At 58.0% G+C, this 12,137-nt stretch overlaps 1 protein-coding gene across 1 annotated transcript in view; it reads right to left on the reverse strand.

Annotated features, from left to right (window-relative positions):
• LOC111156066 (cramped chromatin regulator homolog 1) overlaps window positions 1–12,137 on the reverse strand; it is a 54,225-nt gene that overhangs the window by 39,573 nt on the left and 2,515 nt on the right. The window contains exons 2-3 of the mRNA XM_022516653.1: window positions 11,594–11,940; window positions 2,803–2,996 (exon numbers count right to left, since the gene is read on the reverse strand). Of these exons, the coding sequence (XP_022372361.1) occupies window positions 2,803–2,996; window positions 11,594–11,939 (540 nt within the window). The 5' untranslated portion in view covers window position 11,940. The remainder of the gene's footprint in view (window positions 1–2,802; window positions 2,997–11,593; window positions 11,941–12,137) is intronic.

The raw sequence follows: 12,137 nt of genomic DNA on the forward strand, positions 1-12,137 counted from the left end.
ACCTGAGTCAGGCCCACAGGTAAGTAAATGCTACAGTCTCCACGTCCAATCTCCTCGCTGTGCTGGGCACACTGAGGTTGTGGGGACATTGCGAAAGGACACATGGAATTCTCTGTACACTTTCTGCAGCTTTTTCCAAGTCTGAAATGGCTTGAAAATGAAAACTTAAAGTATAAGAAACCTAAAAGAATTAAAGCTTCTTTACTGTTAAAAAATAAAATAAAATACATAAAAAATTCTTAAACGCTTTCCTCTGGGTGCGCCGTCCCCATGACCCTCCCTCAGCTCTTGACCATGGCCAAGCAAGTGCAGACAGCCTGTCCATCCCTCAGCTCCCCGGTGCAGCAGGGCACCAAACCCAGACAGGGGCACACACTCGCCAGCCTGGGAGCCGAATCTGGGCTTGGTGATTCTCAAGCTATGCTGCCTTCCGACTTCCGACGCCTGTGAGCACAGGCTTCCTGTCGGCACCACCTCCAATGGTCCCGCTCCATTTCCCTGATCACTCTGCCACTGAAGGGGGACTTCTCTGCACCCCAGTGCTCCTGTGCGGTTGTGTGTGCAGGTGAGCCTGTAGTGATTATCTAGCCGGCGGGAAGCACGCACAGGATGCCGGACATGCGGCTGTAAGGCAGGAACTGGACAGAAGGACAATGAAACATCGGTGACGGCTGTGTGAAGAGCCACTGACAACAGAGTGAGAGGGTGTCACAGCTGACGTCAGTGGAGGCGCTCGCCCTGCTGACCTCCCCGCCAGCCTTTGCCACAGGGCAAGTCTGGGACACGCCGGCCCATCTGAGCCCTTCCCAGAATGGTCTCCGGCCTGCACTCCATGTCCAGGGAGCCAGACCGCCGCAGAGCCCCGCTCCCCCCAGGACGGGCCGTGGCAAAGCTGGCAGGCGGCATCCGTGGCACAGGCCACTGCAGAGCTGACAGGGGGCATCAGCAGCACGGCGTGATGACGGGCCCGGGGCCTGTCATCACCTAATCCTACCCAGCAACTGTGAGGAGGCACAGTGTGGGGACGCAGCCTCCAGGCAATCCTCTCAAACCGTCACGGGGAAGAGCGAGACACACGGGGACTCGTCTGAGGGACTCTGCACCTATAGGAACGAACCTCAAACATACAGTTCATGGTCTCCGTGGACCACGAACTCCTCCAACTGGGACGGCAGAAGCGAAGCGGTGGCCCCTCGAAGGGAGAAGGGCCATGGCAGGACTACGGTGACGCCAGCGCCGAGTTCGAGCTCCTCGCCCCTTCTAGCCTCTCGTGGACACTCAGAGCATCCCTCCAAAGCCCCGCTCTGCTGTGAGCCCCGCTCTGCTGTGAGCCCCGCTCGGGCGCTGCCAGTGCTGTACTACGGAAGGACGAAGGCTCGCCGGCCAAGTCACCTACTCCCGACGCTACTTTCTAGCGGAGCAGTCTAGGATACAGGACGTGCCCGGGGCATGCGGGGCAGCGCTGCACACAACAGAACCTGGAAGAGCCTCAGCAACCAGCAACATGAGGACGGCACAAGAGAGCAAGGACCGGCCAGTCAGTAGGTGCCATCAACGCCACCATCCGCAAAGTGGCCAGAAACTACACACAGGTGAACGGGCATGGCTGCGCCCCAATAAAGTTTTATTTATAAAAACTGGCAGCGAGCTCGCAAGCCACAGTCTGTTCTCGCCTGAAGCGGAATATTTATGAGAACTCAGAAAAACACTGAGCAAAACAACCGTAACCTACCAGGGAAGTGCATTTGATATTAATAAAAGGAATACGTTCTCTACAGTTACAAATATTTGAAAAGGCAACACAGGGAAGTGGAAACAGCTCGCAGGGAGCACATTGTTTCTTTGGGCAGTGGGATCGGGGAGCAGCTTCTCTCTATTTTTAGGACTTTCCACTCTGTCCCAGGTCCACTACAACAACTCTCAGGGTCAAGCTGCCGGCTCCGACTGAGGTGGCAAGTGTCCCCTTGTCCCTCCCAGTCTGGGACCATTCCTCCCACGTCAGCCCTCTCAACTGCAAATGGGAGGCCCAGAGATAGGGCTGCACTCTCCAGCCCAGCATGTATCTGAGGGGCACCTGGGTGGCTCGGTCAGTTAAGTGTCCAACCCATGGTTTTAGCCCAGGTCATGACCTCAGGGTCATGAGATCAAGTCCCACGTGGGGCTCTGTGCTAAGCAAGGAGTCTGCTTAAGATTCCCCCTCCCCCGGGGCACCTGGGTGGCTCAGATTGTTAAGCATCTACCTTCGGCTCGGGTCATGATCTCAGGGTCCTGGGATCGAGCCCCACATCGGGCTCCCTGCTCAGTGGGGAGCCTGCTTCTCCCTCTGCCTCTGCATTTCCCCCTGCTTGTACTCTCTCTGTCTCTCTCTCTCTCTCTCTCAAATAAATAAACAAATCTTAAAAAAAAAAAAAATTCTCTCTCCCCCTCTCTCTGCCCCTCCCCCACTCACTTGCACATTGCTCTCTAAGTAAATAAAATCTTCAAAAAAAGACAAAAAGAATGTATCTGAGACCACAGGTAGACTCTTGGAGTAGAAAGAAATGAACCAAACAAAGGCACCTCCTAACAGCCTCTTCCCTAGTATCAACTCTTAAAGTCTTAAACTCTTAAAGGGCCAAGGTCAGAGGGTGGGTCCTGGGCCCTGGGGACCCACGCCTGCTGCCCACGAGGGGCTCCCACTGAACTGCTAACCTAGTAGATCTCGCAGCCATGCGGTCGGCAAGGCAGAGGCAGACTGAAAGAGAAACGCGCATAAAGCGGAAAGAGGAGGTTTGTGCCGCCTGTCCCGGCCCCAGAGCTCACCTCGTACAGCCCCTCGAAGAAAGTGTTCTTGTCCTCTGTGCTCCATGACTCCCACTGCCTCCGGGCCTTCTTGCCTTCTTCCTTCTCGCCGCTCGACGACCCCAGGTTCCGGGAAGAGGAGCGAGAGCCCCCCGCGGGAGCGGTGGGAGCAGCCCCAGACCCATTTCCAGATGATGATCCGCCACCGTCAGCTCCTTGGAGAGAAAGAACTGTACAGTGACCTGTTCCCAAAGTCCGCAGAGCTCCCGAAGGCCCCTACACACGCCTCCATGGGGTGGCGCCACCGTGGGACGGCAGTGGGACCTGCCAGGCGCTCCCTGGGGCTGTTTGGCCACGACCTCATCCTAACCTGACCTCGTGACTCTTTCCAATCTTTTCACAGTGAGAAGCAGTGAGAAAAAGAAGAAAGAGCATTTCTGCAGACCCCTGAAAGAGCGTCACCACCACGTCCCCACCGGAGTTAGCCCTTTGCCCCAGTGACCTGGAAACACCCATCATACACCACAGCGTCCTCCTCAAATGTGTTTGGGGTGAAATAATTCTTGTCTTTTCAAACCAACATACTGAAGCTCAAACTCAAGAAAACATCTGAGTGCGTGTGGAACACCCCCTCGTCTTAGTACAACCTATACTTCAGAAACTTGAATCATCTGATGCCTTTAGAAGAATCTTTAAGAGGTCTTGGAACTCCTTGCTCTTAATGAATTAATTTCCACCAACAAAAGCTAACATTCTGAGAGCCAACTGACAATCTCACGGGTGCCCCGAAAGCATCGCTTCCTGCTATCCGGAGGAGCCCTTGGCGACCCCACAGGGCAGGCGAGCAGTGGGAAGTAACCTGTGGCTGGCCACGGACAGCGCCCTAATCCTAGGAGAACAGAGGCAATCAATGAGGGGCAAAGGTCACAGATAAAATCCTTTTATGACCCCACCCAATCCTCCCACCCATCTGGCGCCTTCCTCCGCACGCAGGGAAGGCGCAGTGCGGCCCAGACCAGATTCCATCCCACGGAACTTTAGGGCCATCTGTGGTGAGCAATCCTCAAACTCTGAACACTCTGTGGGGGGCTAGTGCTAAAAGTAAGATTAAGATAAAAGCGTTTAGAAAAGTAAAAGTGAAACAAATGCAAATTATTGTTAAAGTGCTTTCCTAGTGAGACAATCATGAGCTTTGGAGGGAGGCCCTCTTCCTGGGCGATCAGGGACCTCCCTACGGGGCTATGCTTCCCTCACCCCCTTGACGGGGGTTTGCCTCCAGAGCAGCGGCAAAAGACAGGGAGTTCACAGAAAATCAGAGGAAGTGAAACATTCTAAGTCCCCTCACCTACATTCATTTGCCGGGACCATCCCTGGAAAAACACAAGCCACAGGGAAGGGGTAGCCCGAGGGACAGGGCGAGGCAGGGTCACCGTGCACTGACACGTGTGTGGGACCTCCCCCAGACTGTGCCAGGGCCTGTGTCAGATCAGTCGGCTACTGGAGAGCAGAATGTGTGGTCACACACGCAGAAGAGTCGCGTCGCTGCGTAAAATGGGGGAGATTATCTCGTGTGGAGAAGTGCACCAGCTCGGCGACTTCAGAACATAACGTGACGGGCCCCAAGATCACTGATCATCACCGCTGCACTGTCAATTCAGAGGCTGCGACCCAAGATGTAAATGCTAATTAATTGAAACTAAACACCCAGTTCCACGTTCACACCAGCCACACTCCTCGTGGTCCATGCCCACGTGGGCAGCGCAGACCATTTCTGCCACTGCCGGAAAGTGCGGTTAGAGCTCTGGGTGAGAGCCTGACGCTCGCAGTCCGAGGTGCCCCATTAAGGGAAGACGCCGTCAGGCTCAGGGTTTCCGAGCCCAGCCAGCCCGTGTGCCAGCTGCTCCCTCCCCCGCCCACGGGCACAACAGATCATCCTCCAGAGGGGCAAACTGCAGCCCAGCGGGCTCGGGGGTACTCACTACACACCTGACTTGGTCCCTCCCTCACCAACCAAACTGCACCCAACACACGACCTAATTAGTGGGCCCGGTGGGGGGGGGGGCGGGGGCTCCCACCTGTGCAGAAGCATCGCAATGCAACCGTGAAGAGTGAAGGGGGAGACAGAAGCAGGCGAGGACAGAAGTGGGACGGCCAGAGGCAGAAAGAGAAGACCAGGATTGGGTGGGTATGGGGGTTCTCTCCCAGGGACAGGGGAGGGGACAAGACGCCCAGTGGAAAAAAGCAGAAGACCAAAGTCAACGCTGTCTGCAACTAGTTTCTGAGGCCACAAAGGCATGAACGAGGGTCCACGTGATGAGAAGTTGGAATCCAAGGAGCCTACAGGGAAACAGTGTACAAGAACAGGACCCCAACAGGGAGGTCTCTGCAGGCGGGGACAGGGTCTGACTCTGCAGGGCCCAAGCCCAGCAGCGGGCCTCACACACAGAAGATGCTCCCCAGGAGCAGAAACCCGCAGAGAGCGCAGCAGGGGCCCCTCGCCGGCCGCCGAGACCCAGTGCCTCTAACACAGAGCCCACTCTTCCCTGTCAACCTACTTCTGTGTCACGGTCCTCCAGTGGCCCAGGGAACACCCAGCTTCTCCTGTCCCCATTTCTGCGGCCACGTTCCCAGACCACTCCCGGACCACCCCTGAATAAGAGCACTTTAGGAGCCTCCTCCCGGGTCTCAAAACCACCAACCCCGGCCCCAGCCTCCTCTCCAGAGCTTCCATCTGCGGGATGCAGACGTGTGGCTATGCTCTGCCTCCCAAGGCTGCCGGGCTGCCCACTCCCCCTCCGGACAAGCTAGGCTGCGTGCCTCCTCCATGTCCCCCCTTCCCATCACACGTCTCTGAATGAGCCTGGGACCCTATCGCCCATGCCCCTCACACTATCTGCAGAGGAGGAAACAATCCCCTTCTTCCAGCTGGGGGCGCCGAGGCCCGGGGAGCAGCTCGCCCGCACGCCATACTGCTGCTCGGACCCGGGACAGGAAGCTCTACGGCACCTCAAAGGCACGACAAATGCTTCGCTCCTCTGTCTTCTCAGCGCAGAGCTACGGTCCGCGTTACAGAGCTGCCCAAGGTCACTGGGCAGCGAGAACCAAGCCTGGGCATTTTCCTCTCGGGCCACACGACGCCATGTGGCTACCGCCCATGTCACGGATGCTTCTGTATCTTTATTACACACACAGCTGAAGAACCCAGGGTTTGGAGGGGGAGGGCACTGGACCTCGACACCCCTCCCTCTGCCTGCAACAGAGAAGGGCACTTCGAGGTTGTGACTTGCCCAAAGCCGCGCGGCTGACAGTGGCAAGGGTCAGGTCGCCGGGAGCATGTTCACCTCTAGAAACAAAACCATTTGACTTCGCTGAGGTCAGACACAGAAGACGGGACGACACTGTCCTATCAGGCAATGACTCCCTACCCCGGAGCTCACTTTCGGAGCCCGCGAGGCTCCTCCGTGGGGTCAGGAACGTTCACAGAGCGCAGCAGACCAGCAGCGTGAGGCGCTCACGGGCCGAGGGGAGAACCCGGGAGCCTCCCTCGCTTCCTGCACGCTGCGCCTTCTCCGCAGGAAAGCCGCTTCCCGTGAGCTAAGGGAAGTCCTCCTGGGGCGCACCTGCCTCCGGCCCGGCGCAGGAACCATCCTCGGGGCCTGGGTCCACGGTACGAGAGGGCAGGGACCTCGCACAAACGCTGAGGACAACACCCCTGTGCCGCGGACCTGTCCACCTCAGGTCACCATATGCCACCGTTGAGACGGAGGAAAAATGCCCAGGTCTCCCGGGGGCCGCTCCTGCGCCCCTCGGGGCACACGTCACCCACATCAGGCACCGCAACTGTCAAGCGGACTTTCGGAGCCCGGTCGTGACCAAAGGGGCACCCTCTCCACCAAGGCCATTCCCAGGCAGCGTGTCACCTCGGCAGGCGGATCCAGATGCCTCCCGGGGGCCGGCGTCCGTCATCGCGCTCACCGCCATCCGCCGGGCCTCCGCCAGCTGCCCCACTCCACGCGGCCGGCGCTCCCCAGGGCGGCCTCCCACCCACTCGTCCCTCAACTGGTCTCTGCAGAGCCCGTGCGGCCGCTGTGGCCGAGCCGGAGAGGGGTCCCCGCCTCTGAGGCAGCCGGGTCCGGGAGCTGAAGCTGAGCTGGAACGTCACAGCCCATAGCGTGTGCTGCCCCCAGGCAACACCACGCCCCGGCGTCCTCCCCACTTCTGGGGCTGGGCTCCCTCACAAGCGTACCGCTTCTCGCCAGCCTGTCCGAGAAAAGCGTAACTAAAACCCCCTCGCGTCCATGAAAACATGTGCCTTCGCCGTCGAACAAGGTGAAGACTTTGTCAGTAACGGCTGACACCCCGCAGGCACCACACCTGCGGGCCTCGTCGGCCTCTGGCGCGGCTCTCGTCAGTCGTCCTAGCAGTCGTCCTAGCACGCGCCGCGCTCCGCTGCCTACGACAGAGCTCGTCCTCACATCCGGGACTCTGCTCTCAGAAACGCTCCTCTGTCATCTTTACATCATCGTAGGATACGAAACGAGATAGGTCGCACGGCATAAAATGAAAATCCTACAACATCCTTGCACGGCAAAGGACGATTCCACAAGCAAACCCGCAGAAATCTTCGTCCTGACATTAAAAGCCAGCGAGGTACCGGAGAAGCAGACCAGTACTGAAGGTCACCTCACCTGTTCGCCCGTCCTCTGCCCACGTCTCCGATGTGAAGCCAGCGTACGCCGTACAACTCTAGAACGACTCGGAATCTAGTAATTTACAAGAACCCCCGGGGCTGCAGGGCTTTCCCTCTCCGGCCTGTACGGCTCCGCCAGGGCCCGTCTCCGAAGTGGCCAGGGACACAGGTCTCCTGCCCTACCGTGCACAGGGTGTCTGGGGCACACAACAGGGCATGTCGGGGTCTTCTACCTTATAGTGCAGCAAACAGGGTGTGGGGGGGGGAGGGGCATGGGGTCCTGCCTTCCTCCTCCTCTTCTCCCAACAAGCTGAGGGCTTTTGGCAGAGCCCCGTGCCCTGGCCCAGGTGGCCCCAGCGGCCTCCACACCGTCATCACTGCACCTGATTTCATTAAACATCACTTACTGACTCACACCAGGCACAGGATCAGAGCGCTAGGGCCTCAGTGGTCTGTGACAGTCTGACTGTCCCCCTCCCTCTCCGGAGAGTATGAAGGGCAGGGAGCTCGAACATGCATGGCCATACCCCAGCCGGCCTCCTGGGGCCTGGCCCAAATGCTGGGCAGCGACAACACGAGTGACCGCAGAGCCTACGACTGGCAAACTGTGCCTGCATGACACACGGGCATGGCCCTGGGCGAAGGGGGCGCGTTCTGATCACTCCCGACCCGGGGCTCCCCCGGAGGCAAGGGCTAGGCAGAGCCCACAAACACAGAGCTACTGTGTTTTCAGGCAACCTACCCTCTAGAATGCTCTCTTGAGCCACACGGGATCCAAGTCCTGTCAGCACAGCTGACCCCTCACATCTCAACGTCAAGGTCAGGATAGCTTTAGGCACTATCCCACCCAAACATTTTGGAAGGAAGGAACCTACAGTCTGGGCATGTCAAGGGACTTTCCCTTTGCCCCACAGCTGAGCCAGCCACAAAGCAGCTCTCCCCCATACGGTCCTCGTCTCCCGAAGGCTGACCACACTGGGCTAACTGAGCTCATCCAATGTCTTCTAAAAACACCTGGAAGCTATAAGCAGCCCACAGTTTAGGTAAAATGTAAGTTCTGTGCGGTGATGTACTGATTCCTAAGCACAAGCACAGTGAGACCCGGCGACGCTGCCCCACCGAGGAGAGGACACATTTCATGACCGGCTAGTCCGAAGGCAGGGGGAGTGATGGTTCTTGGGCACAAGTGGGGTGGGGTAGGGGACTGAAGGGCATCAGAGAAACCGAGAGTCTACCTTACGCTTACAATTGTCCCCACAGGGCAGATAGCAGCTTAGGAGCAGTCCTGGGACCTCTTTCTCTACATCCCAACAGGTGACCCAGTCCACCCATCCTGACGCTGTAGTTCCCTAACCTCAGAGCTATCCACGTTTTCCATAACAGAAGCACAGGGAGCCTTTTAGCCACTTACAGCATGGCTTGGCTGTGGTATTTACTGGGGAGCCAGACACTGGCATTATCCCCAATTACAGACAAAGAATTCGAGGCTCCAAGACAGACCAGTTTGCCCACAATCACCCAGATCACAAACTGGCCAGAGGGGGAAGGGCCTCGGGGCTCTGAGCCCTGGACCAGGTTCTTACAGATACGTGAATTCTGGATCTCAGTCTTACACGCACCGTCGGGTCACTGGGCGCACGGTGGGGCGCGAGAACACGCACGGCGGCATCAGGCAGATCTACTGGCTCCCGGCTTGCAGCTCACCCTCTGTTTAGGTCGGGCACGTTACCAAAACAACAAACCTCGGCTTCTGCACCCATGTAAAATGGAAGAAAAAGGACTGTAACACGCGCAGCGCAGAGATGCGAAGTCTTAGCGCCCTGCCCCTTAAAACTCCAACAGAACCTAATTCGGAATCGTACTACAGAAAAATTATTATTTGTTGACGTTGACAAGACTATCTTCTCAGAGAGAAAGAAAACCCAGTGGTGCACAGAGGCACAAGGCAGACTTCCTTTTCTCCGTAAGACTTTTCCACCAAAGTCACTGCGAGGTTCTCACGCCCGTCTGCTCCGATTCAAACAGACAAGAGCGGTCAGTGGTCAACAAAGAACCACCAACGACAGGGCCGGGAGCACTCCTCGAGTGTAACGGAAATTCCCTGCTTTCAAGTGAAAAAATAACAAATGCCAGGACTGTCCGTTTCCTCACTGACCCGCTCTCAGCACCCAGGGTGGAGATTTCCAGTCTGGAAAGACACACGCTCCTCTAAGACCTGCTTGTGGAGGTCCCCAGGCGTGCTCTCAGAACCGGACCTTTGCAGGCTGTTAATGGAGGCGATCAGTGAGCACGGGGTACAGAGGCATGAGGGGGGTGTCCTGGGCACGGTGACGGGTGCAGACAAGATCAGGCCCCAGAAGAAAACTCCAGCTTCTGAGAAGCACAGCAGACACGCTTCTTACTCCTAAAAACCACCATTATAGTTTAACCTCCTTGTTTATGTAAAGAAACAGTCACTTGCTGAAACAGGAAAATATGTAAAAGTGACAAGAAGCACCAATTCTAACAAATATCCATTTTCCTAACGGAAAGTCGACTGCTGCTCCAAGCTACACACTGGGACAAGAACCAAGAAGAGAAAGGCCGATGGCCGATGTGAAGCTAATCCAGGAGCCCTTCTGTCTGAGCCACGCTGATCTACGCAAATAAAAGCACGCTTCCCCTCATCACCTGACCTCTGAGAGCAACTGGACCCCGAGGCCATTCACAGGTGACAGAGCCCTTTCACGCCACCACCTTGTTTCGTCTGACCAGTCACTGCTGTTGGCTCACAGGTGAGTACGCTTCTCCCTCCGGCAGATCCGACAAGTCAAAGGAGCAGACGCAGGTCACAAGGCCAAGGTGGCAAGGCTGTGGCTGCTGCTAGGGCTTCTGAAGCCACAAACAAACCCTTGAGGGCGTCCCAGGAGCTTCCTGGTGATAACTCAGACAAACCTGTAACTAGGAGGGAAAAACTATTTTTTACAAAACAAAGCCGGTAAAACAAATCAATGCTTTCCTAACTGATCAGCAACTTTCACGACATAAACGCGTAGGACACGAGGTTTAATTCCTGGAACATACTAAAATTACCCTACACTCACAACTTTAAGCATGCTTACATCAAGAATCTTTATACCAAAAATCTGGTGAGGCCCACAGGATTGCCGAGGCCAGCCCTCCTCAGGTGAGGAGCAGACCGAAGAGAGCATTAATTGTACATATTGGGCAAAGGTCTCCAAAACGGTTCTCACTCCGTCAGTTCCTGAAATCTTTCTTTTTCAGATTATCAGGGCTTCTAATAAATGTAAATCACCATTTCCCAAAGAACCAAGTAAAAGCGTCTTTCCTGCAAAACTCCCTGGAACGCTGTTGTCTACAGAAGCGGGCAGCCTTACACTTGGCCTCCACAGAAAGGACGGGAAGAGGAGCTCACTTGTACAGTCAGGAAGGCGGCCTCCTAAACGGATGAGAGCAGCGGCAACAGTGGCACGTGGTTTTCTTCTTATCCGGGTGGGGACCCCAGTAAAGCTGTACTCCCTCCCTCTCCGGGAGCAGGAGGGCAAACCCCCAGCATGCTCCCTGCCCCTATCAGGCCACAAGTGCTCCTGCGGCCTCCTGCCCCAGGGGACACTGTTTCTGTGGCACCAAAACGAGGGAAGCCTTAGTGGACTCAAGGGGCTGCCTGTGGATGTCTTCAGGACTCCTGAGCCTGGGTCTACCTGAGGTAGAGGGCGACTGGCCGCTACCAGACCCTGCGACCGACCGACCGACCGTGTTTGGCTTCAGTCGGAACGGGTTTGGAGAGCCCACTCCTTTGTTGTGTGTGGGCCAGCTGACGTCCGGGAAAGAGATAGAGCAGGTTCCCTTCCCCAAAGCATTGTGTGCGGTTTAAAATAGCGTCAATCAGGGACGATCCTTCCCGAGAAAACGAAACCCGCCTTCAGGAACCCATTGTACTTGCCCGGAGAAGGGTCCTCACGTAGTTCCGACACAGACACAGGCTCCGGGGCAGAGCGCGGGCGCGTCCCCCTGCACGGTGCCCCTGAGCCGCGGGCGCCAGGGCGCGGGGCAGGGCGCGGGCAGGGACCCCGGCCCCCCACCCCCCCCCCGCCCCCCGCGGGCGCCGGGGATCCCCCTCACCTTTGCCGCGCGGCCCCGAGCCTCCAGCGCCGCCGCTCCCCCCGGCGCACGACGAGTCCTTCCTGAGCCTCTTGCTCTGCGGCCTCACACTGGACCGGAGGAAGTGGTGCTGGTCCTGCGGGCAGGCGGGCGGCGGGGACGGGGCCTGCGGGCCGCCCGCGGGCGCCGGGGGGCCGTCGCCGCCGTCCCGGGGGGTCCTGGCGTCCCTCTTTGTGCCACCGCTCTCGTCGGCCGCGTCCCCGCCGCCGGGCCCCTCGCCCTCCAGCGAGTCGTCGTCGGCCGCCCGCTTGCCCAGCCGCTTGAGCCCGTCCTCCCCGCCGCCGCCGTCTCCCAACTTCACTGTCATCCTGGCGGGGCAGGGGGGGAGACCCCGGTGAGGCGCGCGCCCGGCAGCCTGCCCGAGAAGTTTAGCGCACCGATGCCCTCTCAACATGGCCGCCGTTGTTTGTTCCCGATCCCCTCCCGGCCGCCCGCCCGCCGCCGCCCGCCCGCCCGCCCGCCGCCACCGCCCGGCCCCGGCCCCGCCGCCCCCGGCGCCGACCCC

The sequence above is a fragment of the Enhydra lutris genome, unplaced genomic scaffold (assembly GCF_002288905.1).
Source record: "Enhydra lutris kenyoni isolate GAN:26980312 unplaced genomic scaffold, ASM228890v2 scaffoldscaffold45, whole genome shotgun sequence".
Lineage (NCBI taxonomy): Eukaryota > Metazoa > Chordata > Mammalia > Carnivora > Mustelidae > Enhydra > Enhydra lutris.